Source organism: Alligator mississippiensis, chromosome 14 (genome assembly GCF_030867095.1).
Source record: "Alligator mississippiensis isolate rAllMis1 chromosome 14, rAllMis1, whole genome shotgun sequence".
NCBI lineage: Eukaryota > Metazoa > Chordata > Crocodylia > Alligatoridae > Alligator > Alligator mississippiensis.
Window position 1 is genome coordinate 3770716 of NC_081837.1, and position 24090 is coordinate 3794805.

A 24090-nucleotide genomic window follows, 5' to 3' on the forward strand; every position below is an offset into this window, starting at 1 on the left:
CGCCAGCGGCACCGCTGAGGGAGCGGGCGGCGCTCCGGGACGCAGGCCGCGCACTCGGGGCCCGCCCCCCGCGCGGACACGGCCGCGGCGGCGGGCACTCGGCGGGGCGGCCGGACTCGGCGGGAGCCGCCCGCCCCCCGCGCGGACACGAGGGGCCGGGCGTCGCTCCCCGCCCCCGCCCCTGACGGAGGGTCGCGCCCGCTGCGCGCCCCCCCGCGCCGGATCGCCGCCCTCCTCCTCCTCCGCCTCCTGCCGCCGCGGCCCCCCCGAGCCGGCGGGCAGCGCCCGCGCCTCCCCCCGCCGGCGCCCCGGCCCCGGCCCCGGCCCGGCGCCGAGCCGTGCGGGCGCCCCCCGCCTCCCTCCCCGCCTGTCTCTTTCTTTCTTGTCGGAGGCTGTGGGATAATGGCGCGCGGGTTGCGGCTGTGAGGATGAGTTCCTGCTTCGTGCCGAACGGGGCCAGCCTGGAGGATTGCCACTCCAACCTCTTCTGCCTGGTGAGCCAGTGCCCGACCGCCGCGGGGGGGAGGGGAGGCCGAGCAGCCATTTTTTTAGGGGTTGGATGAGTCCTCGGAGTAGGCCCCGCACCTCACCTCTCCCCCCACCCTGCTGTCTGTCTGTCTCCTGGCGCCCCTCCTCCTCCTCCCCCCCCAACTCCCACCACCGTGCGGACACAGCTCGCCTGCCCCTTCTCCCTCCCGGCCCCCAACTCCCAGCTCCCTATCGCCACGGCTCGCCTGCCCCTTCCCAGCCCCCAGCTCCCGCCGCCCGATCGCCACCCGTCTTCGTGTTAGCGCTGACAGGAAGGCGGCACGCAAACTAACTTTCTTCCCCCCCCCCCCCAGCCCGAGCCCGATGGCGCTCGCGGGTGGGAGACCAGGCCAGGTTCCTTCGGGGGGCGAACCCGCGGTCTTATCTCGTGGCCGGGGGCGTTTTGTCCGAGGAAGCGTCGCTCCCCGCTCTTCCCGGGTGGATTGGCTCCGCCGCTCGCTTTCGTCCGAGCGGTTTGGGCGATCCCCGTTAGGGGGTCCGCGGTTTCGTGTTGATGGCTGCCCACGCCAACTTGATGGAAACAAGTCAATTTCGGGGGGGGGGTCACGGCTCGGGCTTGCCTTAGTCGCTTGCAGGTCGCGGCGTGCCAGGTAGACAGCCTTGCGTTGGCCCGCAGGTCGCCGCGTGCCAGGTAGGCTACCTGGTACTGAGGATGATGGTGGTTGTTGTCAAACATGTGTCGGTCTGTTGCACTGGCGGATTTGGGGGTAGGGGACTCTGGACAGCCTGGTCGTGTCTGCCAGATAGCAAGGGGACGGGCAGCATCAGGCCTGTAGCTCAATACCACCAACATCTTTTAAGCCCTCTAGTCTTTCAGAAGGACCAGCTGTTGCAAATCCTTTCGTAACCTGGAATCCAGCCTTGCCCCTTTTTATTGAGGTAGGGGAGGCTGCCATGTTAGACCTGGAGCTGCAATACTCTTAGCTGTTTTCTCATATGGGGGAGGAGGAAATCATTAAGCAAGTACAAGGTATCCATCACAGAGGCTCATTTATTAGCTTAAAACCCATGGTGCCTCCTGGCAAGCCCTTCGAGGTCATTGCTCCAGCCAAGCAGTGGTCATAGCGTTCACCTTAGTCTCTAGTAGTGTTGCTTTGTAAATAACAGTTCTAGCTTCGTCTTTTCCCCATTAGGTGCAGGTAATCTGCCTCTAGGAAGAAGCAGGGGAAAATGCATTTTGGCTCGGAAGGTCCGGGACACATCATAACTTCTCATTCCTGACCAAAGTCAAACACATTTACAGCAAGGAAAAATAATTTAGAATTTCACTTGTAAGACATGAGATGAGAAGAGAACAGTGTTGTGCAGGGTATAGTCACCATGCTTCTTTGAAGTATTCCCTGTGTCTGAAAGGGTTTGTGTTTTTTTGCTGTAACCGGTAAAGTCTTTCAGGGGATTGGAAAGTGTCCTTTGAGGATAGGCGGACTGTATACAGGTTTCTGAAAGGGCTTTGTAACTTAAATACAGAGAAGGGCCAATGCAAGATGAAGTCCAGAGAAAAAAATCCCTTGCCAAGATGTGTGATTAGTTAATAATCACGCAGTTACGAAATTGTTTGAAAATAACTCCATTGCTGCCCTTCACTTCTGTTTTTTTAATTTTTTTTTATTTTGCTGCCTTTAAAAAGTTGATTAGTTTCATTGCAGGTTTGCTTCTGCTACTAATAATTAGAGTTGTTATTTCAGGCAGTTTTAAAACAGGATAAAGGTCATCATAACTTGGGACCTAGGGTTGGGTCTTTTTTTGGCATTCTGGTATACGCCTGGGTTTACGAAATTAGAATATAGTTTCAGACAAGTTTTATTGACCTAACCAATGGAGCTTGTTTCTTTTTTAATCTTTGATGCTTTCATAGCAAGTAGGGATCCTCTGGCAGTTTCTTATTTTGAGTCTTTCTTATACTTTCTTTCTAACTAAGAAACTAGAAATGATTTCTGGATGTAGTAAACTTTGCTTTTGCCCAAACACGTCCTTGAATTTGTTTTTTCTCTTCCCCCAGGCTGATTTAACTGGCATTAAATGGAAACGATACGTATGGCAGGGCCCAACATCTGCCCCAATTCTCTTTCCTGTAACGGAAGAAGACCCCATTCTGAGCAGTTTCAGTCGCTGTCTGAAGGCCGACGTACTGAGTGTTTGGCGGCGTGATCAGAGACCTGGACGCAGAGAGCTGTGGATATTTTGGTGGGGCGATGACCCCAACTTTGCTGACCTTATTCATCATGACCTGGCAGGTAAGAGACTATTACTAGATTTTGTTCAGTCGGCGTAAGGAATACGCTCCTTCACCCTCGTGTTCTCCAGCTTCGTAGAAATGACACTAAAGATGTACAGCTCATCTTCTGTAGTGTCGTGACCTGACAAACTGCTCAGTTTGAACGTATGGTGCTGATGGGCTGGGGTAAAGAGTCAGATAACTCTGGTGGTGGGATCTTCTCATAACGGAGCATCTGTTCTGAGTCTTGTAGTGCGATAGTAAATTGTGTGCCTATTTGGCATTAAGCTGTCTGTCTACCCAGAGGGATGGTGCCCCTCTTTACTTGCGGATCCTGTTACTTTGATAAACAAAGGGAATTATGTGAATTTTTGGTGGGTTTCTTCTCAAAAAGAGGAAAGTGTCCAAAGCTGTGCCTGTGGTTTAGGCGTGGGATGATCTGACACTTCAGAATGATGCTTTGGGATGCCGTCGTCATAGGATGTTCAGTAAATCTCTGTATTCACATATTAAATCTCAAAACTGTTTTTTAAGGTTTAGAAAATTGAGAGACCAGGTGAAGTAGTCTTCCTTGGAATAAAATCACCAGCCAGAATATTCAAAACAAGATGCCTAAATTTAATTGGTATCTTTGGCAGAACAATAAATCCTAAAACCCATGTCTATTAATACTCTTTTTGTTCAGAGGTGCTGTGCATCTATAATCGCCTCTGAAGTCAGTGGAGGCTTAGCAGTTTTGAAAAGCAGGCTGCTCTTATTTAGCTACTGTTATATCTTGGTACTAATTTTAGGCACCTTATTTTGAAAATGTTGACTTGTAATATTTATTTTCTGTTCTAGAAAGCTTTTATTTTACTTTATTTTTTTGAATAATCTTGCTGCCAAATATATCGGTTTCTTTTCTGTGTGTGTTGCTGTCAGAGTTAAACTATTGCCTTTGTACACACATACTTTGAAGTCTGACAAGTAACTTTACAGACTTTTTTTATACAATAGCAGCAAGTCATATTATACTTTCATTTAGAATAATAAGTAGCATTCACACTGTTGTAGTTAAAAAATGAGGCCTACGTTTGATTATGCTTTTGGTGAAAATGGAAATCTATTCGTTCTCTATGGGGAAACTGCTTGCAGGTGAATAAATGTTGCTGGAAGGAACCAAAATTTCGTTGATGCTGTTTATGCAACCACAGACACATTTGCTTTTTAGTATGAAATTGAAAAATTTCGATATGTACAGCTATTTTATAGAAAGGAGTTTCCTGTTTTAGGTAACAAGAGGATATTATGTACTGGAAAAAGACCTCATGCAATATGCTGACAGGTGTTTATGCTGAAGTACTTGAGTTTCTGAGAATTGGGATGGTGCCGCTGCTACAGCTACTACTACTACTAGCAGCCCTGTAAATGGAAACGTTGCATCTTAGTGCAGGCTGTAGTCCTATGTTTACAGCTTCCTTATTTTGCCCTAGGAATGACCTCAGTCCTGACCCGCAGGGACCATCTTCTGTATGGCTGAGATGTAACTTAGACTCAGTGCTATTTTTGTCCTGGGCCTTTCCTGAGCCAAAACCAATGGTTGTGCAGAAGTATCGATGTAAATTTTGTACAGTGTTGCCTGCTTGGAGCTAAGTTGAAATGGGCATGTTCCATTTTCATTCATTTATTTATTTTTAATAGACCACAGGACGGAAGTTAAGCGATGTTGGAAGCTGCATTTCTAAACTAGTTTCGTGCAAAATTTTGATTGGTCCAGGTTTTCTTTTACCAAAAAAACCCCAAAACATTGATGTAAAGCAGAGGTGCAGGAGGAATGTGATGAAGTTTGCTTCACAAACTATTGGCCTATTGCAGTTGAATTTTCAGAACCAGCATTTTGCTAGGAGATTCTTGGGGACACTTGTGCTCTCGTACATGGGTCAGCCCAGTCCTTCCCGGAAGTGTTGAACTCTGAGTCTTACTAGAGTGTAATGGGGAGCTGATGGAGGGTTGGCTTTTTCTCAGCCTTACCTGTAGGTCTGCTTTTGGATCTTTCTTTTATTTAGGTTTGCTCTGTTTTGTGCGTGTAGGTAGGTTGGAGTTGACCAGGGCTCGCTGCATTTTGGTACAAGAGTGGTTTCAGTCCCAGATGTACTCATTTCCTTGCAGCTTCTGTGACTAAAAGCTCATTACTTTTCCCCTCTGGTTAGGCATATCTGATCTCTTGTTCCAGCAGGGAGGTTCTTGTCTCAAAGTCTGGGTGATGGCGCTAGTCTGTTTGATTCTGTGTACCTGGTGGTAGATATACAGGTGATCTCTAGGAGTTGAATTGGCTGGTTTAGAGCAGAAATACAGGTGAAGGCAGCTCTCCAGCTTGCTTGTTAATGTGAGCATATCCGAGAGGTATGAGTGAATCTAAACAATACTACTTGACAGATTCATTGTTTATGGCTGAAATCATTAATGGACAGCTTCCCTTACTACTTCAGACTGTCCCATCCGTCTTGTGGTCACTTATGCTATTTCTGGAAAAGAAAAATTGCATCTAGGCTGAAGCCTGCCACCTGCAGCTCTGATGTTCGGTGAAGACAGATAGTTGGACTGCACATTATCAATGCTGTCGCTTAGCAAAGGAAGGATATTCACCATCCCAGAGGTGATATGGGGACCTGAGTGTACTCTGGGACCATTCTCATGATGCTATTGTGTGTGCTACTGCCTTGAAACGAGCCTTCTTCAAGGACAGGTGATTTGCTAAGACAGTAGTTATTTACTTCCAGGCGTGACTGGACGCCGGTAACAATCTGGCTTCTCTTTGGAGTTTGATTCACCGTGAGTTGTATATTTAGTGAGTAAAGGACATTGTTTTTCTCTGGAACGGATTGCGGTGAACAGCTTCTATGAAGGTTTGGCTATGGCATCTTTCAAGACTGTCACGTGTGGGATCTTGGCAGGAACAGCTCTAAACAGAGTATCACTGCTTTTCATGTGAAATTCAGTCATATATTGCTTGCCGTGTCATCTCTGGAGGTTCGTTCTCTGCTTTGGAGGGACACATACATGGCTTGACTGTTGGGTACATCTGAACTCTCCTTATCTGTACTTTGATAAGAAACTCTTGCAATAAATTGAGATAGTGACTCTGATTTAAGAATTTTGATTTTTTTTTTCAGTCAAGCTTTGTTTTTGTTTTTTCTTGAGAGCCATTTGTCAGATGTGATGCAAAAAATTGTTCTGGCTGCTTAGTGTGTTCTTGTCAGTGGCATTAATTTACCCTTTGAGAGCCTCACAAAGGTAATGTGTTGTAGTGGCAATGCAGCTTGATTTATAGAAATTCTCTTGCAGCAAGGCTTAAAGGAGGACACCTCCGCTACTCTTCAGCTTGTTCAGAATGCTGCAGCATGTTATCTCGTTGTTTTGAACAGCCGTAATCATCTTTCACTGTCTCCGTGGGATTTAAAATGGCTGTTCAGAAATGTGGGGTTTTAATGTGGGCAAAGGTGTACTCCCAACCCCAAAACTACGTAGGTACGAAGCGTGCTCGAGACCTGACAGCTGCACTTTAATGCTGACTTTCTAGGGATCCCACCAGTGGGCTTTTGGCCAGCTGATTTACACTTTTTGCTGTGGTAAGCCATAAGGTGTGAACATTTTTTCCCTAGGTCTCTGTTTGTCTTTTCTAATTAAATAAAAATAAATCTTCTGTTGGCCTATCTTTATTTGCTGAATTCATCCTTTGTATACTAGAAGCCCCTTTTTTTGGGTCATACGTTTCCAAATGTGATGTGGTGAGGGAGGAATAGAACGAGAAAAAATAACATGGTGAATAGGAGAATGATCCAACAAAGCCTGTACATTCTTGCACGTGTATTGTTGGTTATTTTTCTCGTGAAGGGCATGCAGCTGTGACTTTTTGGTGGCAGAAATAATTTTGAGTGTTGAGTAAGGATTCTCCAGCTTCCTTGGTATGGACTACATTTGAATAGTGTGCCCTAGGTCATCCCCTTCCTGATTCCCAGTCTCGTGGATCATTTAACTGGCACAGATGTCTGTAGCCTCTGCCAATCTGCAGCAGCTAGAAGGCAGTAGGAGAGCCAGCACCATGTGACCTGCCAGCTTTCTGTAGACAAGAAAGTTGTCTAAAATCCACATTTTTGAGATCCATTTTGCTGGTGATTTGCTCGCTTGGTTGTCAGTGCTTGCTTTTGAAGCCCTCTGTTTTCTGTTGTAAGTTGGAGTCTTGCTCTGGACTTCTGTGGAAGACGACCCCCAGTCAACCCAGCTGGAGATAGGCACCTGGTCCTTCGGACCCAGGGATCAAAGGCAGCCGGTTCAGATGTTAAACACATCACTGGGTGCTGTTAGCTGCAGAAGATGATATGCTTTGTCCATGTTAGTCTGACCATCTCGTTCTCTAAAGGATAAATGCCCCACTCCAAAAATGTGCACCAAAAATCTGTGCAACATCCAAATAACTTTATCGTCTGTAACTATCCATATGCCTATGGGTGCTAGAGCGGGGAGCAGTGCATTTCTCGCGTCCTCTTTCTCTCTTCAGCTCTTTTGGCCATCGAAGTTGACTGTACAACATATTCTTTAACATACTGGTGTCCTCCATGTGGAGACACGTCCAGCGCAGCAAAACTGCTAATAAGCATTATGCAAACATTGCAGAACCAGTCTTTAAGGAACATCTTTATCTGCAGCTTTTTTTTTTTTTTATCTTGCCACTTACTATGCATAATAGCTTGAAGGTACTGTTGATGAAATCTTTCCTCTTTGTAGTGCTGGCAGTAACATGTCCATCTGAAACATCTGTAGATTAAGCTGAGAATTGCTACAGTATAGTAAACACGGACTTTGGGCTCTGCTGTGATATGCTGTCGAGGCTCGCTGTTGTTTGCAGAATATAGCCTTTATACATTCAGGCTGAGAGCCCTTTGTCACTGAAGATGATGCTTGACAAAGCTCCTTTAGCATAACTGACATGTATCTGCATACCTAATTACTCCCAAACTCGGAGGAAAGCAAAGTTACCGTGTTAGATTGTCCCACTTTGTATTTTACACTTGCTTGCCGTTTTTATATCTTGCGTTTGCTCGCAGTCTGCTCTTCATTATGGCACGCGTTCTGTGCAGTGTCAAAACACAATGATGCCGTGTCTGTCTTGACAAGCCAAACTTGATCCTCATGAAAATCAACAAAGGGCTGAAGCAATATTCATATCTGCGTAAGCAAGCTCAGTATGCACTTCTAGAAACAAACGTTTTATAGGGTATTGATTTTTTTCCAGGGTGGAAGGGGGAGGATGTATGCATGGTACTACAGGAAAGGCTTATTTCTGTAGGTGCTCTGTAGGGGAATAGGTGATGTTGAACAATAGATTGTAGCTAGACTGTTTCCCAGGCAAGGAAATTGTCCAAACAGTGCGACTATCCATGAACTATTTTATGGAAAACACATTTTTATTTGTTCCCTAGAAATGATTCTGTTGTTTTACTATTTAGTTTTTGTTTTCCCCGCCCCCCTGCAAAAAAATGGTCTACTGCATTTCGGTATATTTTTTTCCTTGTATGTAGCAACTCCATTGCTCGTGACATATAGCAATTACTTTTTTTTTTTTCCTTTCAACAATAAATGGTATTTTGTAACTTTTGTCCTCGTAGTTTTAGAATCTTGAATCCATTGTCAAACAACCTGACTGAATTATTCTGACTTCATATGAAATCATGAACTAGTATCTTCTAAAGCTGCTGAATCTGAATATAAATTAAACATGATTTAATTTTGAAATACAGCATTTTTATTGTAGCACTTGGTTAAGACTTTATTGTGTACTCATGTAGCTTACTGCAGTAATTTCACACTACATCTGCTGATTTTTTTTTTTTTCTTTTCCCCTTGTAAGTTGAGGCTCACGTAGGAAGTGTGGCTTGTGTAAATCAGGTTTTTTGCCTGATTTTTTTTTTTAAACAGTCTGTTTTTATAATTGGGTTGTTATCAATGAGAGCTGCTATAAGAGACTCTGCCTCTATTTTACCTTGGGGGTAGCAGGTAACAGACATTAAAAGCTTCTCTAACCCTTGATATAAGAATTTTATACCAACTGCTGCAAAGCGATTTATCTTCTGTATTATTAAAACCATGATAAAAAGGTAGTCCATGGGGCAGGCTGAACTCATTTTTTGTCATGCATATTTTGCTGTTTAAAACAATTTTTATCCGTTATGGCTTATTTTAGTGTATATTACTCATGAACTTATGTTGTTAGGTTTTTTTTTTTATTAAGGTGTTTTAGGAGCTCTTGGCTATTGGTATGATTTCTGAGGCTGAAGATTTAAATATAAATGAAAAATCCAATTTTGATCTTGGATTTAAAAAGTATGTTCTTTGACATACAACACATCTGTCCCATCTTTACAAAATGGCTTAAAGAAGCATTGCTCTAAAACATTTCAGTGCTAAGGAAAAATGGGATTGTGGACAGGGCGGGACAGGCACATCAAAAAAAAAATTAAGACTTTTCTTCAACCCATTAATATTGAGTGACATCTAAAAATTATTCTAACCAGAAGAAATTTGAGGACAAAAGTACTTTCCCCCTAAAGTTTGTTTGTGGATTTGACTTGCTTGCACAACATCATTTGTAACCATTTCTTTTGCATATTTGGTGTAGTTCCCCTTTTGCCACAAACTCCGCTGTCTGAAACAGTTAAGTGGAGGGGGGGCCTAGACAGGTGTGATACCTTTATGCTACTTTTTTTTGTTCCCTTTGGAAATGAAGTTGATTTCAGGTTGAAGGTTTTTCCAGTGATCTTGAAGTACGCACATTTTTGTTTACACAGCTTAACCTGATCATATAGATAAAAACGTGAATAGACTTCTGGAACGGGAGTGAAGGCAAAGGTTTCTTATCTTTCTTAGCCTTCCCTTTCTGTAGGGAGGTACAGTACAGCTGGACTAGGTAGACATGCGTTTTGTAGGTGGTAGAAGGTCTCTGTTCAGTAGCTATCTGAAACTCCTCCATGCTAAAAACCTGAGAACAATGCACCTCACTCGCCTCCATCAGCTTGGAACAGCTGTCTCTTCAGGCCCTAACGTACTGGAGAGTAGTTTGAATTTTGGCCTTGGGTTCTAGGCCTTTTCTCCTGCACACTGTTCTTGTGGGAGCAAATGAATTGATTCATTTTTTTAAATGAAATAAAGCAATGTTGCTAACTTCTGGGTAATGCTTGGGTTCTGGTAAGAGCAGATGAGTGGGGTGGGAAATTTTCCAGCGCTTTGTTTTTCTGTGGGAAATTTTCCATTTCTAAAAATTCATTGTTTCATAAAATTCGTTAATAACAATGAATGGATGCCAATACAATATTAGGCAAGCTTGGCAGTTTCAAAGTTGTAATTAATGTTTTTCAGGTGATTCTTCCTAGGAGGTGTGAGAGAGAGTGCATCTGTGTTTTATTGATTTGTAAACAGGAGGGTAAATGTACTCATGTTATAATCCAAACCAAAAATCAAGTTAGGAATTCACCTAATTGACTGTGCAGGTCAAATCCAAACCAAAGCATGGCATGTCGTGTGCGGTTTTTTGTCTACACACTCATTTTAGCACACCCAGTTTTCGGTGCCTTTGTATATGTCCTCACATGTAAACAGTGTAAGGGAAGTGCATGGTATTGTGTATTGTCTTCACATCCTTACAAGTATTCCAATACAAATCATCTCTTTCCACATAAAGCTTTGAATGTGTTTGAATATAACATTTAAACCACATTAAGTGCGCTGTATTTAATTTTGTTCCTAATCAAGTATTTCAGTTCAAATACTTGTGGCTGTTGGGACATAAAATTAACATGGGGGTACTTTTTTAGTTTTGTTTACTAAATATAGGTCAAATAAACATGCTAAATCAGATCACGCTCTATTTAGGGCATTGGAAAATTTTCCGGAAAACCCACATCTCTGGGTAAGAGCAGTGTGTGTTTTTAAAAAAAAAAAAAAAAAAAAATCCTGGCTTTTTTTAATTGTTAAATTCCTAGCCTTGCAGTGCTATGAACAAAGCTTATGTAAACTTGGCTTTAAAGAATTTTTTTTGGAAAAATCTAGTTGGTGTAATAAAAGAGATCATCTCTACCACGAGTTATGCTAGCTTGAGAGAGCCACTTAAAGGCAAGCCTGTTGCCGCTGGAGTTATCTTATTGTTAATTCCAGTTTCTCTATGGGATTTCTTACCATTTTGCCAAAGAAAATGGCGCGTTAAACAATGTGTGCAGTTTTGGAGGCTTTCTGAATTCAGACTCTCTTGCTCCTTTTTACTGTGAAGATGAAGTAAGCTTGCTTGTATTTTGTAAGGTATACATGCATCTCGCCTGCTAGGATTCCTCTAACGGAGAGGTCGGAGGGGTCTCCCTGAGTGTCGTGGTGCCCAACAGGGGCAGAGCAGACCCCCCACAAAAGGCATCAGGTTTACCTAATGTTCTTCAGGTAATTAGAGTAATGGAGGAAAAAATGTGCCTGATGTCTTAAAGTGCTGCAGACATTCAGTTAAGTGGAAACATCTTAAATAAAAGAAGCTTAAATTTTACATCTTGCCTACTAAATGCTTCCCTTCCAAATGTTGTACCAGACATCTTTTAGTTAAGGTTATTCCCAGGCCTTGTCATGATTTGCATTTTAATTAAAGGTGAGATCAACATCAGTGCCGTGTATATTGGAGGGTCTCTCTTTTAGAAAACAAGGGTTGTTGCTATTTTGAGTAGAGTTTTAGGCCAGTTTATTTTAGTCAAAGCTTAATAGTATCCCCCTGGTGTTCATATCTGAAATTCAAAATTTAGTGTGCTACTGTATATGAAATTAGACTATAGATGGCTGTGAAGTATCCCTAGAGTAAGCTAGTGTTCTCTGTCTGCCGAGTTTGTTCCTATTGGGGAGAATCATTTTCAAACACTAAAGAAAAGGAGAGGGATTCTATTAAGGGTTACCTCCTCTAACACACACTTAACGAACGTGGCTGAAGATTGCACACGATAGTCAGTAGTAATAAAACAACCACTTTCTGTAAAATGTTTCTTGAGAGGCAAAGATTTGAGATAAAAGGAAAGAATACTTAAAATAGATCCTAGTCAGATTATGTGTGCTTGTAATGTGCTATCTATTATAATACAAGTCTCTCTCTTCCTCCCCCTTCCCCCATCCCTCACTTTTTTTTAAAGTATGGTAGAAGAAAGTTGACCCTCTCCCAGTATAATATGACTTTCTCCTGTAAAATCCAAGAGCTCTGTAGGTTCTGTCTAAATGTGCCATTAACACAATTGTATTGCAGAATTTGGCCAGCTTTCTTGCAAAGAAAATTGTTATGAATAATAATTTTATGTAGCCGTTTTGTCATCCAAAGTTGTTAGCTCAAAATTGCAAGACTGGTATCTTGCCAAAGCTTTGGAGGAAAATAAAATGGTTGGAAGAACCTGCTTCCTTCATACTTGTACCTTGACCATTGATGAGCATGCATTTAATTATTGCTGAAGCTGCTGAGATTCTTGTTTGCGCTTTTCCTCCTCCCAGCTATACTCTGCTACCCCAAAACAAAATTGGGCAAAGTGACTGAAAATGCCTGTTCTAAGAGCTACCATAAAATAAGCTAACATGCAGGGGATTTTTTTTTTTTTTTAAGTTTTTAAATAATAGGAGAATGATATAGGAACCAAGCATTTAACCTTTGAAATGGTGCAGGGTTTATTGTGCAGTTAAAGTCCAATATCATTAAGTTCTGTAGTTAATGTTTGTTATATCATGCTGTTTGCCACTAGTTGAACAGTATATGCTGAACAGCAACTCTACATGTAGGATAAGGGGCCATTTCTAAGTGTGTATTTACACATTTCTGAGCCCAGGGAAACAAGAATTGCCTGAGCTCAAACATTTCTCACTCTGACATTGAAACTTATAATAAAGAGAAACCATGGCAGTACCTTGATGCCACTTGTAAAGGAGTTCTCTAATAGATTGCTGTATTATCCAGATGGTTGCTCTAAAGCAAATATTTATTCTTTTTAAATAGCAGTTGTTGTTCATATGCTTACGCCTCTGAAAACCTGGAAAAACATGAGTTTTCCAGGTTTTTCTCAAACCATGCCCTTCCACAACCATAAATCTGCCTCCTGGAGCTTTCAGGGTGGGTGGAATACACCTGATTTATCCTTAACAAAAGTTGCCACGGTCCTACATGTTGTGTCCCACAAAATTTTCTCAGTCATTCCTCTTCGTATGCTCTTTCTGAACCTTGCTGTATTGATCCAGACACTCATTACAGCAAGATGCCGGAGTTTGCCCTGCAGTCTGAGGGGAAGACCAAGTCCAGCTATGGCTAGAGCAGATGTAGGCAACCAGAGCATGGCATGCAAAGGCATTTTGCTTGGCACATGTGCCTTGGGTCAGATGGCAGGGAAGAGGCAGGCGCTGTGCTTCCACAGTAAGGATCGGGCCCCTTGCAGCTCTGTCGCCGTCTGCCCTCGGCACTCCAACATCTTACAAGTTGAGGTTGTGGCACTCTGCCCAAAAACGTTGCTGACCCCTGGGCTAGAGCAATTAGGGGTCCTTTACCTGGGCTGCACTATGCAGGAAGCTTATGTACATGACCACAAAGGCTCTGGAATATAAGAATGTCTGAAAGAGGTGTGTGTGCTTGAACAGCTGTGGCATTTCACATATGCTAAAATGTGTGTCACTAGCCTCTAGAGGTTGATGTTTCACGAGCTATGTCCAGAAGATAAGAGAATGGAAAACTCCTTATCCTCCTAATCCAGCTCTGCGGTCCGTGCCAAATTTCCACATTTCTGCTCGTTCATGTGCTGTCATACGGCATCTCTGCTTAGTTATCTCTGTATATTTGTTGGGGAAGTTTAAAAATGTTGTGGTATGCTTAGCTGTTAGGAACAGGACTCTGGATTAACTGAAGTTGGTCAGCCAAGGGAAGTCTTTAGGAGATAGTGAGGTGTTGCCATTTGGCAGGTCTTTAGTGGTTTGGAGTAGGCATGATGGGCGAGAATATTTTTCGTTTAGGTAGTTTATATTTTCTAAGTTTAACTTAAATGCTCTTTTTATACCGGTTAAGATGAGGTCTAAGTGTCTAAATGTCTATTGCCATGCAACTCTTCTTTATTTTCCTGTGCACTTTGAGAATAAAGAAGTGTAGAGTCCTACACAACTTGGGCCTGTTGTTTTAAAAGAGGGAAGAGTTATAGTTGTGGAGTACCAGTCACACAGCACATCTTTTTTTTCCTCCATTTTCTTTAAATGTTGGCACTCTTCAGGTTCTGGAAGGTTTTGAAGCACATGTGGGTGTAATATTTGTAAAGTGGGCACAGGTAAATATTAGCGCTGTTAAACCCAGGAATGGTGTTTTCTGTCAGTAACCTTTGATATCAGTGGTCCTGTGATGCTTTTTTCTTGTAGTACGTCTCGGAAGAAATATTTTGAAGTAGCGCCACTTGTAGTCAGACAAGGATAACAGTCGTGTGGTGTGGGGGTAGGGAAAAGCTTCTCTCCTTGGAGGGTTCTTTTTTTTCTTGTTTTTATTTTTAATGGAAAGTAATGACCTTTGCTTTTGATTCTTCCAAGTAAGTTTGAAGAACAAATATGAGCTTATTGGAGACCAGCTTAAAAATAACCAAAATTTTGATTGCTAGGGTGGGCACATTGGTAATGTGGGACAAGTTTCATCTAGTTGCTTACAGCTTCTCTGTAGTTACATCTATATGTGCATTACTGTGCTGTAGGTACTGCGCATTATCTAGTACCTGTAATAACAGGTGCTAACTGAATGTGCAATAACCGGTGATGCTGCACAGTAGCACCAGCACACGCCTTTTTAGTGATGCTAATGTGCAGTTGACTAATTGTACTGTGCATTAGCGCAATAGCACGGCTTTTGCTGTGACACTCTAATGTACAGTAGAATTAGTCTGCTGTACATTTAGCGTCTCGTGTAGACACACCCTGTATGTAGAGAAGATTTACCATTAAGGATGGACAGCTGGGTTTCCCAAAGCCTGTTTCTTTGTCCACCTCATAACATTGTGGAGAAGATGCTACTAAACATTGAGGACTAGATACCTAATGGTATTTAGGTTCCCAGTTCCCATTGGGAAATACCTTTAGCATAATTATCCGTTGCCTTTTTTTGTGGTGAGCAGCTCAGACTAGGCAAGGTGTGAGAGCATTTATAAGCTATTGTGCATAATGCATAATATAGCAGTGGTTACCTTTTGGGGAGAAGTTCCATTAATCTTGTGGGTGTGGATATCGTTTTTAATTAAAAACATGTTTCTGTAGTCAACTATTTATATTTGCTAATAACCTACCGTGTGAGCATTAGTTAATAGATCGAGCTTTGCAGAAGGCGCGGTGTGGGGGGAGGGGTGCTAATACAGTGACTGGGTGGTGGAATGTCAGCATATGCTGTAATCGCACACAAATTAATGCTGCATTTGGCATTTAATGTTGATGTCTGTTTAGCCTTTATTTCTTTGAATCTCAGCAGGGGATGCGATATTGACTGCCTTTTTTCCCCCCTCCTTTGCATTGTAGAAGAGGAAGATGGCGTATGGGAGAACGGACTTTCCTACGAATGTCGCACTCTGCTTTTTAAGGCAGTTCACAACCTGTTGGAGCGGTGTTTAATGAACCGGAATTTTGTGCGCATTGGGAAATGGTTCGTGAAGCCTTACGAGAAAGATGAAAAACCTATTAACAAAAGGTAGGATATCTTAATTCTTGTACTTGAGGTGATCGGTTTTTATCTACTACTGAAAAGAAAATGACTCATTAGCGTGAGCTCATACTCTTAGTTTATAACACAGACAACTTGTACTGTGGGCCCCTGGGTCCTGCATTTTCTTGGACTCGGCTTCTACAGGTTCTTTGAAAACGTATTAATCCTTTACTATTGCTGATATATATAGGAATACACTAAGGTTGATCCTTCACATAAACTAAGTCTGGATGTTTTTTGCCTTCAGAAAAACAGTGGCTCTCCTCTATAGCGCTTTTCTTACAGAGATCACAGATGGGTTTTTGGGCAAGCAGAAAGAGAGCAGATGAAGGTGAAGATGAAGTGGAGAATCTTTAAAAGGAAGGTAATGAAGGAGTGGTAAGGTGCAGCAAGATGCATAGAGGAATTGGGCTTGACAGGCCTGTGAGTTTAATGGCTCTGGGTACTGATCCCTCTTGTCCTGCAGGCACTTTGAAAGTAGCTCCTGGGGATAAAAGCAGAGGCACAGAGGCTTTTGAAGAAGGAGCTACTTCCAGCTCTCCCTTTAGCTGGAGAGCTGTCTCTGTCTGGGAATTGTGCGTACTGCTAGTAGGACGCAATCTTGAGGGTGAGGAGAGAAGAAAGACTAACTTTTGGTCTAGGCTGGAACAGTTTCTTCTCATGGTTTGATGCTGTCCATGTTGCTTAGCAATAAGTCACAAAACAAGAGTAGAAACTAGGTTAGCTGGAACAAAGTTTAACCACTGTTCCCAAATAAAATTTACAGATCTAGGGTAAGTAAACCCTAGATCTCTTTCAAACCTGTATCCAGGAAATCTTGGGATACAATGTGTCTGTTGTTTGGGTGCAGAGGAAATGTTGGTTGAGTCTTTCTGCCGTAAGTTTAAATAATATTTAAAGTTGGTTTCCTAATATTGGTCTTAGGTTGTCCATCCCCCTTTCAAATACCTCTGAGGTTTCTATGCTGGCAGTGTTGGTAGCTGATACCCTAGAACCGAAGTCTGAGTTTGTCTTTCAGATGTAAAGATGGAGCACTGTAGCACCTTTTTAGAGACTAATTGGTTCAGAGAGGCGTGAAGTCACTTATTGCTGTGAAAGCTTGTGCCTCTCTGAACCAGTTAGTCTCTAAGGTGCCATCCTGCCTTGCCTTGCCTTGCCTTGGTAGACTTCAGACGAACATGGCTGACCACCTTTCTCCGTCAGATTAGGTGTTCTTTCCTCTTTACCATCCTTGTCGGGGCAAACATCTCTGCACTCTGTGGTAGCTTACTCCCCTCCTTTTCTTTTCCTTTTTTGGCACTAAGTGCTGTAGATCAGTTGCAAAGATGGTGAAAGTTTTTATTAAGTGGTTAGGTCAATATTATCGTGGCACCTTCATGGCATGTCTTGGGTTTGGCTAGCTCTGTCATTCCTAGCTTCCATTTGAATCTGGCTTTTGTTATCCTGCTGCACCTCTTAGAGTAAATCCAGTAAAAGTTATCAGACTTCTGTAATCTCTTCTGTAGCAGCTGGAAAAGCTAATGGAAGCTTTTCAACTGAAGTAGCAGTGTTTGTTTAATTTGGGTGCTGTGTGATGCATCAGACCTCCCAAATGCCATGCGTGCAGAAGGTCAGGCTGTTCATTGTGAGAACTCAAGGAACTGAGGGCTGTATAATACATAACTTTTTATATGTACAAATAGTAGACATCTTGCCTCATCCACACCAATTTATTCACTGGTCCAAGTATATATATTGAAAGATCTGATGCTTTCTTGCAGGATATTATTAAGATTTTTGTAAAACACATGAAGCTGGTAGATCAATATTACCTTGTATTCCTTTGTTGAAATCAAAGTGAGCAGATACTACTTCATCTTGACAAATTTAGCTAACGTCTTTGCCTAGAATATTTAAGAATCTAGATAATAAAGAGGCGCTATGCACGGTCTTTGAGGAACTGGGGGGAGGTTTCAATCCAAAAAGTAGAGAGGAGTCTGTCATTCCATGCAACTTGCTGCAGCTGGAAGAGCAGTTGAATGAAATAGCAGCTTTCAGTATTTCACCTCTATCCAGAAGATCTGGCATTTGTTGCTGCATGGTATTAAGTTGGGAAAAATTGAAATGAAATATAAAAGTAGACTGTCTTTTATATACAGCATATATAAAAGCATACTTCAGTTTTCCCAGCTATGTAGGTCAGAGACCTTCTTGGCCAAAAAGAGCTGCTTCCTTTTCACCAGCATGGAGATGGAACGTAAAGTGTGTCTTACATTTCTGCAATAAAAACATAACGTTTTTCTAATGTGCTCAAATTGCCCAAGACTCTTAACAGTGTTCTTATTAAATTAGTGGTGAGACACCCATGTAACTAGCAGTGGGTTTTTTTCCCCCCCCTCCCCTTAACTCAAGCCAGGTTTTGTTAAAGCTCACCGCTTGAAAGTAACACTGAGTAAATATTTTCTTGATGCAAAGTAGAACATAGCTTATGTCTTTTCTTGGAGATGGGACTACTTTGAAAAAGGTTTGCTTAGGTGATTTTGAGCAAGCATGAATTAAGGGCCAGACATTGCCTTTTTAAGTTCTGTTCTGGGATTCCTCTTCAGTAGTCCCTGATTAGGAGAATGACTCTTCTGCTGGATCATTTGCTGTTCCTTTTAGGAAGCGTGAGAACACACACAAGCTAATAGTAGGCAGATATTGGTACACTGTGTAGAAATATAATTATCTGAAAGCTATCTGGCAGAGAAACTTTTTTTTAATGCAGGAAGAATGGGATAGGTTTCAGGAGAGTTTTGCCTTGCTTTTTCCTTTTTTATTTTATCTCTTCACTATCTCTAGATTCAGCCTGTGACAGTAGTACTATTCTTGCAGAAAAATGACTACATGTGGTGTCTACCACGGTCACAGTAGCTATTGGGATTAAAGCACTTCTATTGAGGAACGGAGCAGTGTTTCTCTCTACCTCTTGGTTGGTAGCTTTTTGTTTTTATGTATTTGGGTGAAAAAAGGTGAGAAGCTTTTACCTGTGCTGTGTAGGAAAACTTAAGTAGGCAGTAGGGGAATGTCTAGGCATGAAAGCATTTTTAGTGTCCAGGAGAGCTCCCTGCCTCCCTCCTTTTAGTGTATCTGGCTAGACAGCTGTGATCTTGCCTCTTTATGCAGACCTTGTCGCTCTTACCTGCACCGTTAACATCCAGATGTGCTCTGCTACATGTTTTTATGTGGGCTGCTCTTTGAAGATCAGCTGGAAGTTTGAGGGTTGAATTCAGTTCCCTGCCTGTGCTACAGTGGTGCTCTTATAATTCACTGGCTACCACTTTGTCTCTCTAAGTGCAGCTCAAAGCACATGTTCTGATCTGTGTGATCCTTTGTGGTTTGGAGCCAAATCTTTCTAGGCATTATGATGGCAGTTTAAGGTTAGTGTGGCGGCGTTTGCTGTCAGCCCTTAGATTTTTGAATGTCAGGGGACTAGAGGCAGTGTGTAGTCCTCAGTGGGCTCTTGACTCTGGAACTGGTGTTTTCTGTAGGGCTGACTTTCATCACTTTCATCTTGTCACTGATTCATGCTCGAAGAGCAAGCAGGGAGATAGTCTTTAAACTATGCATTTCCAGAGCACCCAGAAATTTCCTCCCTTGCCCTATAGCCTCCTGATGACCATAGGAGCCCGTTACCTTTTGCGGTCTCACTCCCCATTGTTCTTGCCTTGCATTTCACCAAGTAGCATCTTCGATGCGTTATTCTGTTAGGTTATCTAGCCACCTCCTGTCTGGTCTGCAGTCCTCTACCAGGCTGAAGAGTGTGGTCTTCAACAAGTAACTCCCTATATTTCCCTTTCAAGGTAGCAGGATAAGAACGAAGGAGCAAGTATCCTGCTAACTCTTAGGCTTCCCTCACTTGTGTGTTGGCAAAAATAATAGGGGAGAGAATGAGTGCTTGGAAGGCCACTGGAGACTTGAGGAGCAGAACTAAATGTTATATTTATAGCTAATAGGAAAGCAAACTGATGCAGTGAAAATGTTCTATGTATATCTCATAACTTTTTTTTTAGCTAATCTTCAGAGGCAGCTCAGATTTGTGTACATGTGTTCAGTAAAGTGAAGCCAGAAGATAGTGACTCTGGATTTTTAGTTCCAACATTTGATGGAAAAGGAACACATTTTTTTGGTGGGTTCCCTCCCTTCCCCCCCCTCCCCTTTGGCCGTATCCATCTATTGCATTCTCCCTACAAGTAGCCATGTATATACTTTAGAAATGTAAGTTCTGGTGTTCTTAAGAGTGGCTAATTTGAGAGGAAAAACTTTGGTATTCTCCATTCATAAAGATTTTTCCTCCTTTCCCTGGTTAGCCTGCTCTGAAATTTGTTGCTTTATGGAGTCAGCCCTTCTGCTAACAAATGGATAGCATTCAACATAATGTTCATAGAATAAATCAGATAGGAATACTTGGTCGGTTTAAATGTTATTCCAGGAATAAGTCTTTACTGAGGACAAAACTTACATTTTTGAATAGCAGTGAAATACAAGCACTTACAGATTGATGAGAGTCTTAAATTTGGGGAAAAAATGTGGTTTGTGTCAGAAAATTTAGTAAATTTCTGTTTGGAATGCTGCAGTTATCTAATAAACCTGCTGCTTATGATGCATTATAAATAAGTTGTAGGGCATGGGAAGCTGAAAATCAATATGCCACTTGTATCTTTGCACATACTTTTTGCTACCAGTAGTAAATAATAGAACCAGTGTCTCCATTGATGGCAGACCAGAACTTGTGGTTTTGATATGTTCACATTTGGAAAAGCACAAGTGATAAACTTACTGTGGTTTACGAAACAAAAGTTGCTGCATAAGGTGCATAGATAATTTTGTTTAATGGGAAGCCTGGATATGTGGAACTGGAAAGTAATCAGATACAGTTTTACAGTAATGCTGGTTTGCTTTATAGAGACATGTGCACAACAATAAATGACTGAAAAAATATTCTAGACATAAGTGTCCCCAATTCTGCAGGTCCCAGGGACTTGCATTGCTAAACAACTCAGCTGCATATTGATTTGAAGCATGCGCGTGTGTGTTTCGGTGCTCTGAAAGAATAGTTTATTTTGTCACCCTGCTCTTGCTCAAAAGGAGAGAGCAGATGCTTCAAGCTAAGGGGTTGTGTCAGTTGTGGTTACGTTCATGCACCTGCAATCATGGAGAACCATTGCACTGTGTTGTTTTTGGCTGGTTGCCTACTTGGGTTGTTATTTGGAGAGCAGTAGCAGTTACTGTGTACGGGAGCAAGTTTTGCATATTGTTCAGGACTGTCTTTTTTAAATACAGAGAGAGTCTCACTTTTGGTCTCGAGACTATATGTGGAGACTGGATATCTTGCGATCTACCACCAGCATGTCCTGGTGGATAAGGAACGGCTTAAAAATAGCTTTTTTTTTAAATTATTTTTTTGCTTCCTTTGGAACGGTTGCTCTGAATGATGCATCTTAAGGGAGCTGAGGAAAGTGCAGAGAAAGTATCTGGATACACAGGGGCTCAAAGGAGGGTGTACGTTGTTCTTCAGTCAGGCTGAATTTTTTGTAATCAAATGATTTCTTTGAATGTTGTTAAAAGTAACGGGTGTAGGTTGTAGCCGTGTCAGTCTAAGGACATAGGCAGACAAGGTTCTTTGGGTAGATCTGATATCCTTTATTAGACCAACTCAAATAGTTGGACAAGTTCTTTGTAAGTTTTTGGGTAGAAAATTAAAATTAACATGTCTTCTAATAGTACTTAAGCTGCATTCTAATAGTTCAGCATTTTCTTAGTCCCCGTCCCTATATTATTCTTCAAATTAAAAAAAAATGCCGTTTGTTGTTGTTGTTTTTTCTTTTACAACCACTCCAATGAGGCTGTACTGGCATCATGTACTGGCAGGAGAGCAGGTGATGTTTTTCCTTTTACTGTAGACAGCTGGAATTGAGAGCTGCCGTAAGTAGGACAGAGCAGGATAAACAGCAGGAGCCGAGAGCATTGATCACATGATTGTCTCTTTGGAATATGGGGTTGCTACAGAGACCACTAGCAGACGAATTTAGCACTTTACATCAGAAAGCAGTTTTCCCTTGTCTGCTTTAAAAGAAGTTACAATGGTTGCGGTTCAGTTGCAAACCCTACAAATGCCATGGCACTGGATTTTCGTCTGCCTTTCAACCAGTCTGTGTTTAGTCTCTATCTTGCCTTGTGTTCAGAAACAAAATAGAAGCTATTAATTATAAATAAATGACCTTCCTTTCTAGACGGTGAATGAAAATTTTATACTGAATTGTAATTTTCTGGTTTCAAGTGATAAATCTGGTATTTACAAAAATGAGCCAGAGGGATACGTTGATTTATCTTCCAAATGTTTAGCCCTTCCAGCTTTTTAAAGCTGTAGTTTGGAAGATCAAGAGATAACAGAGATTTACATCTTGAATAATTAAAGGAGGCTCAAATAGAAAATAACTATTTTAGCATTGTTCTCTGGGCCTTGAGATGCAGGAACATGAGCCATAATTTTGTGGGCATTATTTTGTAATTGCAGTTGTCTGGGTATTTTGTGATCTCGAGAGCAAGCAGAACAAGACCAACCTGTGTCTTCCAGGTTTATGAGGAAAAATAACACACACTTCAAAGCTCCTTGCTCTTCTGCACTTGTAAAAGATTTTTTGCCTCCCTCTTCTGCCCCCAAACCTACTCCTGTGTGTGTTAGGAAGCTTTTGGCATTTTTACATGGCATACTTTGAACCATATGAGAAGTTGCTTCTCTGTTGTATGCACGTGTGTGTTTACATCAAAATTGTGTCTCTGCTGATCTGTATTTACCTCCCTAGCCATAGGCAGCTGTTTAGAGAGACACTTAAAAAGAAAAAAAATGCCCGTTACTTCATCCCTTTGTTGATATGTAAAGGAGCAACTGTATTTTTGAAACGTCGGTAGTGTTAACATCAAGACGCATCACACATCATTTTATCTCAAGAAAATATAGAGGTGCATAAGCATAATGCTGTTGTGTGTGTGTTCACAATAAATGGGAGCTGTTTTAGAAGCTTAATGATTATTGTCACTCTCCTATAGTGAATGCAGGCCTTGTGCAAGAGGATGATATAAAGCCTGATGCTATAAGGAAACTTGTAGCCAAAGGCATGAAAAAGTTGCATAGTGAATTGAATTATTCACCTTCATCAATCTCTTATACTGTTGCAGTACTACTTACTTACTAGGATGAGTTGCTTATGCTGGGTACATTTTCCCTGTATGATCGGCTCCCTAAAAACTAAACCGTAAATAATTCACTGTTGTCAGAATAGCACGTGGGTTGGCAAGCCCTATTTTTAAAGGGAAAATCTGTAAGCAAAAAATCTTGTGTGTGGTGGGGTGTTTTGTTTTTTTGGGGGCAGGGGGGAAGGGTTGGGGTTTTTTTGATGCATGTAAATAATAAGTGCATGTGTCCTTCAGTTCTTCCGAAAGAATTCCACCATGTCTAATAGTCTGTCTTCATTTTATCTAAAGAACTTCCTTGGCACTGTTTTTAATGGGGCATTAAAAAGCATCTGACTTGACCCTTTTAAGACTATTTAGAGACGCTTCTGTTTTATATTTCTGCAACTGTGATGCACCAATCTAGACTTGCTGGGTCAGTTGCTATTGTCGGTGAGTGGTGATCTTGGTTGTTGGTCAAAATGTCCTACAGCTTTTGGTAGTGTGAACTTTGGGTCCTGACCAGTCTCTCCAAAATTATCCTGACAGGCATTCCTTAACACTCAGAAATAGAGAGGCATGCTAATAAGAGAGCCTAAAACATGACAGCTAGAGTTCCCACTCCTAAATAGGCAACATGGTTCAGGAATTTGGGGAGGGGTGTGGGACACAGGAACCCCTGATTTCCAATTCTAGGTCTGCCAGCTATTTATAGTGGGAAAGTGACTGCTTTCTCATTTTCAAACAGGCATAATATTTGCTGTGTTACCTGCAAACATATAAAAACGCACATCTAGAAACGGCAAGGATACATGGTAAAATGTACTCTTCTTTTAGTGATCACGTAGCAGTAATTATTTGATGCTTCATGAGTTGGTATTTGAATTTACTGTGGAGAGACCTTATTGGAGCTGATGTTGTTGCCGAGAAGTAGGGAGCGACTGCAGTTTTGGGGCAGATTAGAAGTGTGCAATCTAATGAAGCATGGATTAGGTTGTAATGCATCTAATGTTTGTGAAGCATTTTGAAGAGATAAAGCATTTTAGAAAGTAGTAATTCATGTAAAGAAATAACAGGACTAATTACCTTTCTATCACCAATGGCATTTCCATATTGGTTAGCAGAGATGTAACAACATCCTATATGTATAAACCCTGGACCTTCCTTCCTTCAGCCTTCTTTATTAAGATAAAGACTCTTCTTTTATTTACTGAGTAAATACATCTATTCTTCTTTCTTCCCTGTATGAAATCATAATCCTTTATCTGAAACACTCAATCACAGTAACCAGCTGTGATGTCATGGTTGTTATATCATGACATCAGATGGTGGAAGACAGCAATAGAAACAAAAAACTCTTGAGGAAAAATGGATCCTGCTTTTATACAAC

The 24090-nt window shown here is 41.8% G+C and overlaps 1 protein-coding gene across 3 annotated transcripts in view; it reads left to right on the plus strand.

Moving 5' to 3' along the window:
- The first annotated feature begins 206 nt into the window (after positions 1 to 206).
- MED13 (mediator complex subunit 13) overlaps positions 207 to 24090 on the plus strand; it is a 71937-nt gene continuing 48053 nt past the window's right edge. For 2 of the 3 annotated variants that reach the window (XM_014608064.3, XM_006265641.4), the window contains exons 1-3: positions 352 to 494; positions 2549 to 2783; positions 15326 to 15494. In XM_014608064.3, coding sequence (XP_014463550.1) covers positions 429 to 494; positions 2549 to 2783; positions 15326 to 15494 — 470 coding nt within the window. In that variant the 5' untranslated portion in view covers positions 352 to 428. Of the gene's footprint in view, positions 495 to 2548; positions 2784 to 15325; positions 15495 to 24090 lie in introns of all 3 variants that reach the window. The other variant, XM_014608063.3, reaches the window with a different exon arrangement.